This window comes from Mixophyes fleayi, chromosome 1, assembly GCF_038048845.1.
Source record: "Mixophyes fleayi isolate aMixFle1 chromosome 1, aMixFle1.hap1, whole genome shotgun sequence".
Classification (NCBI taxonomy): Eukaryota; Metazoa; Chordata; class Amphibia; order Anura; family Limnodynastidae; genus Mixophyes; species Mixophyes fleayi.
Window position 1 is genome coordinate 148,325,806 of NC_134402.1, and position 16,182 is coordinate 148,341,987.

At 39.9% G+C, this 16,182-nt stretch overlaps 1 protein-coding gene across 2 annotated transcripts in view; it reads left to right on the forward strand.

Moving 5' to 3' along the window:
- UNC5C (unc-5 netrin receptor C) overlaps positions 1-16,182 on the forward strand; it is a 270,066-nt gene that overhangs the window by 165,098 nt on the left and 88,786 nt on the right. For both annotated transcript variants that reach the window (XM_075201521.1, XM_075201530.1), the window contains exon 3: positions 632-853. In XM_075201521.1, the coding sequence (XP_075057622.1) occupies positions 632-853 (222 nt within the window). The remainder of the gene's footprint in view (positions 1-631; positions 854-16,182) is intronic.

The window sequence follows — 16,182 nt, forward strand, 5'->3', positions numbered from 1 at the left end:
TTGTGAACAGGACCCTCTTACCTCTCTGTATTACCCAGTATTGTCTATTACTATGTTTGTCCCAAATTATACAGCGCTACTGAATTTGCTGGCGCTATATAAATAAATGATGATGATAATTGCATATCAGTAATATAGAGTATGGATCAATGTCTCAGGGCAGTTACATACAGAATATGGAGCTGTGACAGTATGTATGGTGTCTTATGATTTGTGTGTTTCAGTTCTCACATAAAATAGACAGGTAAGGACTAGCATTCTGTGACTGATGTTTGTCAGGACTGACAGTTCCATTTTCACTGTGACATCATAATTTCACACAGTTTGTTGCCTAAGGAGTATGTCCATTTATATATGCCCTAATGTTTCTGAAGGATATTTGTTATATGTGTCATACATAAATGTGAATGTATGAAATGAATACTGATGTACCCCATACTTGCCAACTTATCCAGAGTCCTCCTGCAAAAAGGTCAAATGACAATTGGGGAGGAGGTGTGGTGATGCGATGTATTCATTGTATCATCACATTCTGATGTAGTATTAATGTAACGTCATATTTTGCAGTAAATATAAAGTGTTTTCTAAATCAATAAACAGTAATTAGTTAATATGTTTTTTTTTATTACAGATGATGATTTCTTTCATGAACTCCCAGAGACGTTCCCGTCAGATCCGCCGGAGCCGTTGCCCCATTTTCTCATTGAGCCAGAAGAAGCTTACATTGTGAAAAACAAGCCAGTAAACTTGTACTGCAAGGCCAGTCCGGCCACACAAATCTACTTCAAGTGCAACAGTGAATGGGTTCATCAGAAAGACCACATGGTGGATGAAAGAGTGGATGAGACCTCAGGTACACATCATGCTTGTCTTTCATTGTCTAGAAAGGCAGTTTTACCATCATCATACATGTGTGTCCTAACACAGTAAGGTACAGATTTGGGCAGACATAACATCCAGTTGTAAAGTCATTAAAATAAACAGAGGTTGTCTTTGCTTTCTACCATCCCATTAATTATTTGCTGTTACCATTAAAAAATGCGTCCCCCTTAGGTTAACCAGCCCAGTGCTGATAGCACTAGGGCTCTTACCACACCCCTGCCACATACATTTTGTCCCTGGTGCACTACAGGTCCCAGAATGCCCAGTGGATTCATGGTTTTCTTTTATTTTACTTGCGGCTGCATCACCTGTCAAGTGATGCGAGCGCCTGTGCGCCCCCCCGGGCTGGACTGTGCCAGCCCGCGCCTGATGCCCAGGCTGCCTTAAAGTGTTTGGTCATGCTGGCGCCTGTAGTACTACAAGCACCAGCATACACATGCTAGCACTTAGCAAAACCACAAGTGTCAGCATGTCCTGGCACCCATCGCCCAGTAGATCCAGGCCATGGGAAATCCTCATGTTATATATATGACTGAACTGATGCAAAGAGATCATTTTTGACGGGAGCTCTTAACAGCTAGTATTTTGTCGCTTATGAAGGTTTTCTTGCTATAGCTCCACCAGCACAGGCTGGGAAAACCTTGCGCAGATAATAGTAAATTCGGGAGGACCCCACACTTTATGCCTCCCCAGTCACGCTAGGATTGGTTAAGCTGTTTGGGGGGGGAGGGAGGCATGGCGTTTTTTTTTTTTTTTAAATGTAATTATTTATTTGCTTATTTTTTAATATATCAAGGTCTGTGCTGATGGACATCATAATCAGCACAGATCTTACATCATGAGAAAGCACCCGCAACAAATACGTCTCCTAGAGACCTATCTGCGTCTACTTCTAGCTCTGTTTAGCACGTAAAGAACGTGGACACGCCTTTACATTGCTAGGCTCACCCACTGAATGCTCTGTTCAGCCTCACTAACCGTAGAGAGAGGTGCAAAGGGGAGATTCGTCTCCGTCAGCTCTCAGACTGAGACGGTTTCTGGGCTACTACTCATGCGCAGTCGCCAAAGCACTTTTTGTGCTTAGAAGTCGGACTCACGTCTGACTCTACATCAAGCCCTATCTGTTTCCTCTACAGGTTTATGTATGTATTGTAATCTGGTTAGGACTGATTTTCTGGAGTGAAATTGCTGCTATTGCTTATATTAATAGCAAAATGCTGCTTGTTATGTCACCTCTGTCCAGTATGCAGATATTTGATGCTTTCTGTAGTATTTCCAATATTAGCACATATTGTGAAAAATGCACAAACATATATTTTTTACACACAGTTTACCTAACTTGCTTCATTTGCCGTCTATTTTTAAACCCTGGACAAAAAAAGGTTCTTGTCCAAGGTCACAAGTGACTGACAGTGAGAAGTAAACCAATGTCACCTCTCAAGCAAGTTATTGGTCTTTGTTTTTCAGTCAAGGCTCTCTCTGATTCAACTTTTCCTTGATGTGATTTAAAGCTACATTACCACAGTGAAAAGTTCCGCAACAACTACCAAACACAAGACAAAAACAGTTTTCCTGAGAAGTTTTGTCATTCATAAACCTGCTGCACATTTCTGCAGACCTTATTAAATACATTTTCACTTAAAATACATACATATTTTTTTCTCCAGAATGATTTTGTTAATGTTAAAGGATAATTAGTTAGTTTGCTTTGATAATTAGTGCTTTGCAGCCTGATGTCAAAAATATGAAGGAGAGTAGAAAGATGTTCAGAAATGAAATAGTGATTTCCCATAACCAATTAAGCTTACTAAGATATTGGTTTACATGGGGAAACCATAATTGGAAGAGAAATGCTCCTTATACTCTTTTGTATTCTGGCAACACTTCCAGCGTGACACAGTAGGGAACAGTATGACATGTAGCTCCCAATCCAATCCATTCTGAGCCAAGTTTTAACTTAAATCATGTGCGGAGCCCTAAAGAGGTAGAGCACTTGTCACCCCAGAAAAATGTGAAACAGAGAGGAACAATAAGGACTGTAGATGGTGGCATCTGATTGACTATGTGTGCCTGGTGGCACTGAACCTCTCTATTATCCAATAATGTTCTGCTTTTTAGACTAGGTAACATACAACTTTCCAGATCATTGTTTCTACCTCTCATAATATTGAAAGAAGGCTAGAGAGATAGAAAGAGAGATGAAACAAAGATCTGGAAAATTTGTATGTGATCTTGCCTAAAAAGAAATAGAAAAAACTTACAGCAGAACATTACTAATAGAGAGGTTCAGTGCCACTGAGCACACATTGTTAATTAGATGCCACCATCTACAGTGCTCAATGTTCCTCTCTGTTTCACACTTCTCCGGGATGATCAGTGCCAACATTATAGATTCACTGCAAGTGAACTATTTTTTTAGGGCTCTGCACGTGGTTTAACATTTAGCATAATACATAGGGAAGTTAAAACTTGTAAATGTCATCCCATCTGCCATTGAAGAAGATTATTGTGAACTAAGATACACCTAAACAGAGAGAGAATACAAAACTACAGTATAGATGTCGTCAGACAAGTAGATGATACAACAGGCAAATGGGCATCAGCTGCCTTCCATGACCTAACCTCAATTTATGGAGAACATCATGGGCAACTGTGTGCAATGCTTGGCTACAACTAGGAATGTAATAAATAACTGAGGTTATATTGTCAGCTGCCTTCCTATGGGTATCATGTTTCCTTCGTCTGGATCAATACAGCCAGAATATACAAAGGGTTGATGGATTTGTGCCATTTGTACCCTGATAAACTATGTAGCTATTATACAGAAAACCAGTACACCTCACTCACTATGGTTTTCTATATTTTTCCTGGGCTAAAAGCCACCATTAACATAATTAATTTTGTTTCATTAAAAATATGTATTCAGGAAAAAATTAGTACATTACGTTTCAGTTTACTGTTTTTTTCTTCAAAAACCTTTGCAGCAGCCTCCAGTGTATTTTGTCACCTGCCAGACTCGACTCAAGCCTTAGATCATCCTTCCAACGTCACTGTGCACACTAGGTGACCGTACACACCATAACCTTCAAAGGAAAAATAAACGCCTGTTCTGGAGCCACCTAGAAAGTAGCCAGCAATGTCACTGCATCTGATAGGGAAGATTTTACAAAGCATAGAGTTATTTATGCTTTGTTATTTTATGTTATTTGTTTTATGTATATGTTATTTATGTTATTTGTTTTATGTATATGACTAGTTGAGAAAATATAAAGGAGAGTTTTTGTTTTATTTTATTTTCACATACAATAGCAACTTTAGTTGCTTTTAGGCTATTAGACACGTAAATGAAACATAGCTTTGCTACTTAAATATAGCCTATCGTTATGCCTCCAGTCCCATTTAACTTCTCGCTTACTGTACAAAGCAACCCTAATGTTATAATTAATTATGCACTCCAGTGGGTGCGCTTTTTTGGCGGGATTACAGCACATATAGTATGATATACTTAAAGTGTATTGCATGCATTTAATGTAGGATACACTTCTTACTAATTGTACGCCTTTTGCGTACTTGGCGGGGCCAATATGCGCAGCTCTGAGTACAGAGTAAACTACGAGATCCATTTTCACCTTTTAAGTTTAAGTGTAGCTTGCATTCAACATAAGGACGTCAGTGTTCACAGGTGGACATCGCTTCTTGATGCAAGAGCCTCCGCTACAGTAAGCAACTAAGCCTAAAAGAAGAACAGTCACAGATATGTTGCTGACATAAAACATTCTGGATAGTGTGTATGTCACTGATGGGCAACCTAATACACTTCAAGGGCCACATGTGCGGCCTCCAATCTTCAAAAGGGACACACATTACCCTTAAAACATATCAGCAAACACTTTAAACAATTGTTACAAGCTACAACAGACAAATCTTACAATACAGCAGGTAGGAGCAGAGGGCTGCAGATGAAGGCTCAGAGGGCTGCCAGTTCCCCATCACTGGTATATGTATATGTTGGAGATGTTCAATGACCCCCGTGTTCTGGTTTTGGTTTTGGATCTGGATTAACTTCGGGTTTTGGTTTTGGTTTTGTCAAAACCGCCCTTGCGTGTTTTGGTTTTGGATCCCTATTTTTTGCTAAAATCCCTATTTTTTTTTTGCTAAAATCACATATGTTTGCTTTTTACCCCCTACATTATTATTAACCTCAATAACACTAATTTCAAGTCATTTGCAGTCAATTTTGACCACCTCACAGGTCACAATATTATTTTCATACACTTTCAAACAAAGACTGCAACCGTTCTTGCCAGTGATAAGAAGAAGGCCATTGTCATGCCTGGGCATAAGACCAAAAAAAAACCCTCTTATGTGTGGAATTATCTTTACCCAAATCCTGACAACAGTTGTTTAGCCATTTGTAGCATTGTAAAGCCACAGTCAGTAGAGGTAGGGACATTAATCATCTAGGATCCTCATCCATGTTACGCCATTTGAAGTGAGTTGATAGGAAGCTTTTGTGAAAATCAGAAACTTATGCTAAAAAATAATAACAAGCAGTCCAGCATCAACTACCTCCCTTCTCTCATCTAGATCCCAGCACCTGCAATCTACACCCCAACAACTTCCTCACCAATATCCTCACAAGTGATCGGAGTTAGTCCTGTAAGTTTCTAAGGCGAGATGACTCTTCCCCTATCCAGGACTCCTCAGAAGAATCCTTGAGTGTTAGGCCCACTGCTGCTGCTCCTTCTGCTGGGGGTGGATCTTCATCCCAGAAGCAGACCAAGAAGAAGACTACTAGTAGTTTACAACAATTGACTGTTAAACAAATGTTTGCAAGTGAAAGCAATTATGAAAGCCGTCACCCAGTGGCAAAGCGGATCACAGACGCCATGGCGACTAAGCTAGTATTAGATCTGCGTCCAATATCCACTATTAATGTAGCTGGTTTTAGACAGTTACTTGAGGTCTTGTGTCCCAGTTACCAAATTCCATCACAACACCATTTTACTAGAAAAGTTATTCCTCACCTCTAGCAGAAGGTTCGTAAAAATGTAGTTATTGGGCTACAAAATGCCATTCTACCTGCTGTACACTTAACCGCAGATATGTGGACAAATGGAACTGGGCAAACTCTAGATTATATGATTGTGGCAGCCCACTGGGTTGGTGATTCGCCTTCACCAGCAGGGACACCAGCAGCATGTACCCAAGAACATCACATTTTTCAGAGGCAGGCTACTCTGTGTATTATCTGCTTCACTAAGAGGCATATAATTATTATTATTATTATCGTATATTTATAAGGCACCACAGTGCTCCACAGTGCTGTACAGTAGGGAAGACAAGGACATACATAAAACAAGACATACGTAAAACAAAAACAGACAAGGCAGACAAAATTAATGGAATCATGAAAGGAAAGGGTATGGACGACCCTGCTCATTAGATAGCTTACATTCTAAAGGGAAGAGGGCACAGCTGAAACAAGAGGAGCGAGTGTGGCTCAGAGTGTGAATAGTGTTATCGATGATAAGGTCACCTCTGAAAAAGAGATGGGTTTTCAATGAGCATCTAAAGATTTGAAGGCTGTGGGAAAGTCTGATTGAGCGTGGTAGGGAATTCCACAAATGGGGAGCAACACGGGAGAAGTCTTAAAGGCGAGAAGAGGCGCAGGTCAGAGGTAATACGGCTGACAATCTGTTTGAAAAACTAAGGGATGTCATTGCAGCATGGCTTATCCTGCTTGGACTCTCCTGAGGATATGTGATTTCTGATAAAGCCACCAATATTGTTAGAGCATTACAGCGGGGGGAATTCCATCACATTCCGTGTTTTGCAAACACAATGAACTTTGTGGTACAGAACTTTTAAAAAAATGACAATGAAATGCAGGAGATGCTGTCTGTGTCCCAAAATATTTAGCGTCATTTTTGGGATTCTGCAACAACATGTAGGAGAATGCAGCACCTGCAAGAAGAATAGAATTTAGGGGGAATGTACTTTAGTCCAGCGCAGTGGAGAATACTTTCGGTGTTGTGCAAGGTACTGAAACCACGCAAAGTAGTCACCTGTGAAGAGAGTGCAGACACTGTTAGCTTGAGTCAAGTGATTCCCCTAATTAGACTTTTTGAAAAGCAGCCAGAGAAATTAAAGGAGGAAATGAAGCAAAGCAATTCCGCTAATTATGTTGGACTTGTAGATTAAGTACTTTATTCGCTTTGCATGGATGCAAGAGTTATCAACATCTTGAAATCGGATCATTATATTTTGGCAACTGTGCTTGATCCTAGGTTTAGGAGCTATGTCTTTTCTTTCTTTCCAACTGACCCACATCTCAATAGATGCAATATGCTCCTGGTCAGCAAGCTGACAGCTCAATTGGTCCATAACACAATTACCTCTCCTCCTTCAGTTTCTCTGGAAATTGCTGCTAGGAAAAACTTAGCTTTCCCAAGACACCCAGTGGTGATGCAGATGAGTCTGCACAACATTTTGACATTTGGTCTGGTCTAAAAGAATTGCCCTAAAATCGTGACAGCTCTTCCGTAAAATGAACTACAAATTTCAGAAGACCAAGCCTGCCAGCCCTAGTATTTCTATTTCAGCAATGACAATTAGCAATGGAGATCTCCACTTTGTGTGTAACCTATATAACACCATACAATTTAACTTCAAATTCAGAAGACCAAGCCTGCCAGCCCTATTAATTCTATTTCAGCAATGACAATTAGCAATGGAGCAATGGAGCTCTCCTGGATGTCACTGGAGACTTTGAAGAACATTGCTACCCCTCCTCTTTCTTTTCTACCTACTTATAGAATCCAAAAACTTGCGAGATCCGACGACGTAACAATGACATTTTGCCTCGTTTTTAATTCTGAGGGCACACGAAAGTCGGCTCGGTTCTCGGATCTGTTAAGTTCGAGTATGTTTGGTTCTCGGGGAAAAGAGCCTGAGCATCTCTAGTATTTGTTCTGTATTAGTCATAATTTAAAACTACCTTTTCAGTATTTAAAAAAAAAATTAAAATCAATGACTACCTTATATTTGCATTCTAGGAAAAAGGACATTGAAAATTAAAAGTTATATATGTAAAATACACAGGGGTTTACTATGTTCATATGTACATGGAAATGTATCATCAATTACCTTTTATCTGTCTATTTAAGATAGATAATGGAAGCAAGTCTCTGATTGGGTGCCATGAAAACAATGATCTCTCTAAACTGAATAATAATAAGAAAAAGAAATAGAGTTCTATTTACAAACTTCAGGCATTTTCCCTCGTAAGTAACATTTTAACACAGCCACTCATCTTTGAGGCAACAGTACTCTGATTGTTATGTTGAAGATATCTTATATTCCAGTATACATGGCATTTGCTGAACAAATTTGTAGAGTATTTTGCTGATGTCTTGAAAAATTCAAGATTACTTTAGAGGAAGGTTGGTTTCTATCCTAGGATCTGTACCTCTGATGGGTGTAATTATTCCGAGAAATAACTCTACTATTCATTTTGCTGTTGTGCAGACTATGAAGGTTTCTTTCTATTTGTACAGACATGTCAGGACCACTATGGATTGTGTTTACTGTAACTGTTCTGAATTCAAAGAAAGTGTTAGTACTAAATCAGTAAACTGTTTTTGTAATTGGTATCACACAAGGCTACTGAAAAACGGGATGACTATTATGAGTGGATAGCTCTCTTCCATTACTTTGATTTAGACTTATGGGCTGCTGTTTAAGGAATGTTACTTATTCTCTAACGAAACATTGTCATTTCAGACCTCATTAGTGCTAGGGTTGAAACTAAAATGTATCTAAAATTGCTATATATTCATAAAAATATAGGTCAACCCCACATAGAAGGTTTTTCTTTATTTAAATAGACAGTTAAGTACCTTTTATTAACAGTGTCGAACTGGGACATAAAGGGCCCACCGGGGGATGTCATGGTAGGGGCCCACTAGAGGGGGTGTGGCCAACCACCTGAATGTGTGACTAGAGGGGGCATATTCAACCCACGAGGGCATGACTAGTGCCATATTGTAGCATATACAAATGCAGTGTATGCAAAAAGTGCACAGTCTGGACCCCAGCCCCTAGATCAGTACAAAGCAGAACAGTCACCAAAAATCAGGACTGCCCCACCAGAATCAGAACAGTTGGCAGTTATCCTGCTCTCTACTACCTGTTATTTCAGCTTTTACTTCCTGGGGGGTAAATGTATCATAGTGCGGGTTGTACAAGTCGCCGGAAATCGGCGAGATGACAGCTTAAATTTAAAGCGGCGCCGCCTTGTAAAGGGAAACTTCCCTTTACAAACTCCAAAGCATGAAATGTCTGATAAGTGCCCACAGTCTTACAGTGACATCCCAGTCCACACCCTTGTGTATAACTTTACAAATCTGGACAGTACATTTCTGTGAATTCTAGTCTGCTCACTCAGATTCGTGCTTCTTCTGCAATAGCCCAGTGTGTGTTTTTTTATACTATATTGTAGTTCTAGCAGGCTTGTTATAGTTAGCAACTATCTGCAAATGGATGGGCAGGTGTTTGTCAAATGTACTTACAATAGAATATTATTTCACTACACAAAACATATCTAGCTCATGCTGCCCATTGCTGTTATTGAACTTGGTGACAGGCATGGTTTTTTCTCCCAGTGTCCCCTGGGTAGCAAATGGTACATTCTAGTTGGGCCAAAAACTCACAGGCAACCTATCATCATGAAGCAATAAGACAGAGTGGTTCTCATGACAGAGAAAATGCAGGTGATATATACAGATGTGACATGTGGATACAGTGCAAGATCTACAGTTTGGGAGATCAGTAAATGGTTAATAGAAGCTGAAATTTATCATAAATGGGATATTAGACCTAAACTTGACAGGTAGGGGTTTTAATATTGCCATAAATCAGCACTTAGTTAAAATACTCAGCAAAAGATATGAAAGAAGTTGCTTTCATTGCATCTTTTATGTTCTGCTCTACATGGACTACCATCTGTCATTCTTAACTCACTCTGCTCATATACATTCTTCCTAGCTAGAGTAAAATGATAGAGTCAACTGGTGTCTCTGGGGGTTTGTAGGTTAATATACTATTTGGTGAAATATTAGCTTTGCTGGAAAAAGGATACTGATGGTGCTAAAATGGTCAAAGGCAATGTATATATCAAAGATTGTCATACACTGCCATCCAGTGCAGAATCATATATAGAGATAAAGGTTCTTTTTTTTACAATAATAAATAGTTTATTGGTGCAATGTGGTTGTTGCTTTTATTTTACAACGTATTTCTCAGCAGTTAGAAATGTTAGGTTGAGCAATTTACAGAATAAACCATACAAGTTGGTTGTGAGGGTGCACACTGAAGTGTATCGGCAATTTAACAACATATGTTGGCTGCAGACTTCTGTCTGGGTTGCACCTTATTCAGCCTTGTCATATAGGAAGTGACAGGACTAAGCTCTATAACCTCGGGAGACACGAAGGGAAGAGCAGTGACTCATAGCTTTTCTCTGAACTCGCTGTCTGTCTGTGGAGCGTCAAGCAGCCACCAGCCCATAAAAAATATACTTATCAAGGTGTTTACACATATTCAAGCATATACACTCTTCAATGTTGTCTTCTTTATGTTGTATTGTGTTTTCTGCTCTGTAAGAAGTGACCACTGGCTACCTCCATACATTACTGCGGCTTTTCTGTCCCTCATACCTACCAACATTTATCCAGTCAAGATTGGGACAAAGTAAGCCTTGATCCTGGTCCGCAAATCCAATTCGCCAAAACCTTCCTTAATCCAGTCAACCATTCCCACTTTCGAATGAAGACTGACCCAGTTCCCTGTGAGTCTGCCTTTTTCAGGGTCCAAGAATCATGTAAACAGAACTATTGGGAGCTATCGTCATCATCATCATCATCATTTATTTATATAGCGCCACTGATTCCGGAGCGCTGTACAGAGAGCTCATTCACATCAGTCCCTGCACCATTGGAGCTTACAGTCTAAATTCCCTAACACACACACAGACAGACAGAGAGGGAGAGACTAGGGTCAATTTTGATGGCAGCCAATTAACTTAAGAGTATGTTTTTGGAGTGTGGGAGGAAACCGGAGCACCCGGAGGAAACCCACGCAAGCACAGAGAAAACACACAGATAAGGCCATGGTCAGGTATCGACCCCAGTGCTGTGAGGCAGAAGTGCTAACCACTTAGCCACTGTGCTGCCCATATGGTCTCTTACCGTCACCTGGCCAAGTGTGCTAACATAACTGTAGTAATCTGTCTGGGAAATACGTATGACTAGAACACATGGTTTTGTAGTATAAAAGTGAGTTTCCACAAACATGAAAAATAAATATGGTAAATATGACTAAAGCGGCACCGCAGAACCCGACCTACATTTTTCTATGAAACACTGTTCTGCTGCAGTCTTATACTTGAAGTATACTTGTTACAGCACAACCTTTGATCATAACTAGTCCTGAATCAGGGCCGTCTTTCCCATTGGGCACAATGGGCAGTTGCCCGGGGGCCCTGCAGCCCAGGGGGGCCTGTCGGGGGCAGCAAAAAAAAAAAAACCTGAAGAAAAATAAGAAAATACTTACCTTGCGGTCAGCTGGCGATCCGGCTCCCCCCTGGGCTGCAGGGCACATATATATAATAATTTATTTTATATATATATATATATATATATATATATATGTGTATATATAGGGGCCCCGGTGCACTGCTTTGCCCGGGGGCCCAAAATGTTGATAAGATGGCCGTGTCCTGAATTAATCCTTTTTACCCGGTTTCCTCATCCAGAGCAGGCATGGGTATTAATCACAGTGTGTTACATTATTGAATAGTCGGTGTGGTTATGATGAAGGTAGATTAAAGCTACATATTACCTTGACCATGATCAGCAATTCAGAGGGAGCCTAAAGTGAACCCATGCTCATCTATGTCTTACACACCAATTATTGGTGCAAGACTGGGACTATTTTATAGTAGCTCAGGGCTCAGTTCCTTCTCTCAGGTATGTGGTCTAGGGGCATTGATAAATAGAACCAGAAAGTGCCCCTCTGCTGAGCATCACATGATTGACTTGGAGCCCACTCCACCTACACTTAAATCCTGACAATTCTGTCTCTTCTGCTTATCTACATCACAGCTACAGCTATGCATTCAGGCATATAGTGCAGCCAAGGACACGTATCTCAAGATACGTCACCTTTGCTGTGCTCTACTACTCAAAATGCTGCAGGATATGTCCAATACCTATGTGGATCAATAAATTCGCAAAAAATGCACAGAAAAAAAAATATTGATATAATGTCACCTGGTAATAATATAGGCATTAATGATAACACAGTTTACAAAACAAGTGATTTATTTATTTTTTTTAAACCATTAAATACATTTATTAGGAAGATCTTAATGTCTACTGAGTATAAAATACATTTTTACACACGTGCAAACACATGTTTTAGCATGCATGCAAGACTGTCATCACTACTGATCAGGACTAAGACTGGGTGCACACTACAGGCTTTTCACCCAACTATCGTGCTAAACACATGATAAACGACCATTAGATCATACTTGCCAACATTGGCAAGTTGCTTCCCGGGAGGCAGGTGGGTGTGCGGGGCGGGACTCGAAGAACTGCGCCATCAGCCATGCCCCCAATCTGTCATCAGTATTTTGAACCAATAAAAACAGGGTGTGGGGCCACGACAATGCATACATGACGTCACTAAGCCCTGCCCCCTCCGTTTAATTTAACAGAGCTGGTCAGGATCCGGGAGAATTGCCCGCTCTCCCGGGTGTCCGGGAGGACTCCTAGAAGTTCGGGTGTCTCCCTTACTGTAAATTTACTATGGCAAAACATCCCCAGGCGTGCGGAAAATGGGCCGTGCTCACGTATGTGTCTGCTGATTTTGGGCATGCACAGAGTGATTTTGCATACGATATGCTCAAAATCGTCAGATAGGTACCTTGATGAATCTGGCCCATAATGTCAAAGTTTACTCAGGAGAGTCCCAGATTTTTTTCCTGTAAATATCTAACTTGGAATGCTTATTTTTCCAGTATTCAACCTCCAAATGCATCTGAAATATTAGGATTAGGATTTAATATTTTACAATTACGATTGGAGAAGGGAAAAATCAGTAGTAGATGCACTTAGAGGGGGGTTTCCTCTTGCCCAGAAGCCCCCCTTCCCCCCACACACACACTCTTTCCTTCCAGAGAGTGAGGATAGGGCATTATGACAGCAATACCTTATGTATGCAATAACTTGTCACATTATAGAGTGTGTATATTATGTATGTGATGTATCATATATATCATATCAAGGACTGCAGCGGTATATGTACTGCCTCAATTCTCTTTTCGCTATCGCTATCCTAGGATGGAGATAGCATTTGATTAAGAAAGGAAAAATGCTTTATTTAGATTATTTATATTAGAAAATGGTAAATATTTTAACATTTTTTTTAATATATTTTTATAAATTTTTATACATTTTTTTCCACTATGTGGAACTGAATGCCCGAGCCTGCAAGTGCGGGAACCACAAGACTGGCAAAATATAATCTAGAAGAACAAATGTGTTAATAGCTATGTAGTGTTATGCATTGAAGGATAATTGTGTAAAATGACCTCTTATATAACCAGCTGTCACAGTTATTGTCAGTTACTTCACTAAACAATACATGCAGTTGCTGGAAAAGAGGTAAGACCTTATATGCACACTGACACAACCTGAAGTCCTTGTCAAACTGATATTTCATTTCACAGCTACCTTGACAAAAGAGGTTTCAAAAGTGATTTTTTTATGTGCCTAGTTCCCTGCTGTGTGGCAGAATGTTCTGCAGGACTGAGAATAAAAGCTTCATATTAATTCTTGTGTAAATCAAGGTCCAAATACATAAATTCAATCGATTCTGCTAAAGGCCCTGTGAACTACTGTGACACTTACTTAAAAATGGAATGTGCGCTATTTCCCATAATGCAAGAAGAGGACAGAGGCCTGCGGGGGAAACACGACTGCTGATTTGCCCAGCAGTCCAGCAAAATGTCAAGCTAGTGACAAAATAGTAAAATGTAGCATAACGTTTATTTTCTCTCAATTAGTTATTCATCCTCCATCTATGATCATGTAATTTCACATCATGTACAGATGGCTGGAGTTCACTGAAGATTTTTTTTTTAACTTTTATTTTTTCCCTGTGATCACCACCCCTCATCTAACAAGTGCTGAAGAACCATTACACCTTGTGCTTACACATTGAGATTCATCTGCAGCTTCTAACTGCCTCAAAAGTGCTTCAATTTTGCATGAGCAGTAATCTGGAGACTGGGAAGCATTACTGAGTGCTGACAGCCCAGATCATTAGAGAGAGCATGTAAATCCTCTCAACCAGAGATAAAAAGTGCACAGATTTTCTTTGTGAGACGGGTACCACAGTTTTAATGCAAAGTTCAAACCTCCGGCACTTATTATCCAGTCTATTATTTTTTTGTTTTCTCTTGTGTGTTTTTTGGTAAGATGATCACACCTGTCAAAAGTGTTAAAAGTATTTTAATTTTAACCTTTTAAATTAGTGTGAGTTTAGTGGCTAGGACACAGTAGTAATAAAAACTGGTTGTTGGGCTGGTGTTAAGCATTTAAAGACACAACACTCGTATTGTAGTATATCGAGTGAAAAATGTATGCCTGACAGGGTTTAATTGGTGAAGGGCCTACACTCAGCAATATAAATGTTACATAAGGAATTTAGCAGAAAAGTTAAATAGCAATACAATATGTTGTTTCTATGTAAAGAGCCTTTAGCAGCAATGGATCTTCTCTGCTTTTCTATTTGTAAATGTCCCTACTTATATGCCAAGTGCATTTGAAGGTATACACCCGATTCTTGGGAAAGACCACCAATAAAATCTTTCTGCACATACATTTGCAGGTCTGTGGAAAGTGCTAAATTTGTGCCTGATGGAAACAGCGCAGATATCAATACATAGTTCATCCTGCTTCAGCTTTAGGGTCACCTTTTCCTTAATTTAAACCTTTTTTGTTTTTCTCTTAAACTGCTGCTTGGTTTATCTTCATTAACTAACTAAAAGGATAGTTGCCTACTCTCCCGGAATGTCCGGGAGACTCCCGAATTTCTGGGAGTCCTCCCAGCCTCCTGGGAGAGCAGGGCAACCTCCCGGTTCCTAACCACCTCAATAGTAAAGTGGCTGGGGGCGGGGCTTGTGACACGAATCACGCGTCATCGAGGCCCCGCCCCCTGCTGTAATAGGTCAGAAAAAATCTGGATGGATGTTTAGGTGGCGGGGCCAAATGACGAGATCCACCGGGGCCTGTCCCCAATATGCCCATCTCCCCCACTCTCCCAGTGCACTCCTTTGCAAAGTTGGCAAGCATGACTAAAAGCTAATTTTTGCAATCAAGCAGACACCATATTAAACCAGAAATCTATGTGACCACTCCAGAACATATTCACCTACTCTCCTGGAACATCCGGGAGACTCCTGAGGTTCAGGGTGCAGCAGGAGGTGGGGCCATCATGACATAAATATCTCGTGACCCAATCCTCACACCCCTGAACATCTCCATCCCCCTCTCCTCACACATCTATTATTTGTATCCTACTTCAAGCTGTTTTGTGGAGATAGGCAGATGTTGACTTGAAAGCCTTATAAATTATTTTCTTTTAATAGGTCTCTGAGAATACCTGGTGTCTCGTTATGTCATGGCATTTTCTAAGATTAATGACTCACAGTAGCAATGGCTTTACTCTGTCTTAATAAACTACTTTTGAAACCTTTAACCATATTAGTTTATTATTATGGTGAAAAACAATCCAGTTAAATATTAATATAAAATGCCTTAGCTATACATGTACAGGTATACAAACTGCTGTACCTCTGATCAGTGCAGGAAAACATAAATATTTTATAGATACTAGTAAGATACCATTGTATTAATTATGTTAATTAAATGCAAATACTTGTAGCATTGTATAAAAAAGTTACACATTTTTAAAAAGACAATTTATAAGACAGCTGATTGAATCGTAAGATGGCTGCAGTTTGGTTATTTTGCTTATTTACCAATTTCAGTATGTGCCTGTTGATTTTGGTCTATAACATTAATTTTCTTCACAATTGTGGTAGAAATTGTCAAGTTTGTCAGAAACCTGTCACAGTGACAGCAATAAATACAGAATTATCTTCTGTACAAAATAATTGAAAAAAAGCAACAGCCTCTCCAGGACCTTGAAAATCAGAGGCATGTTTTA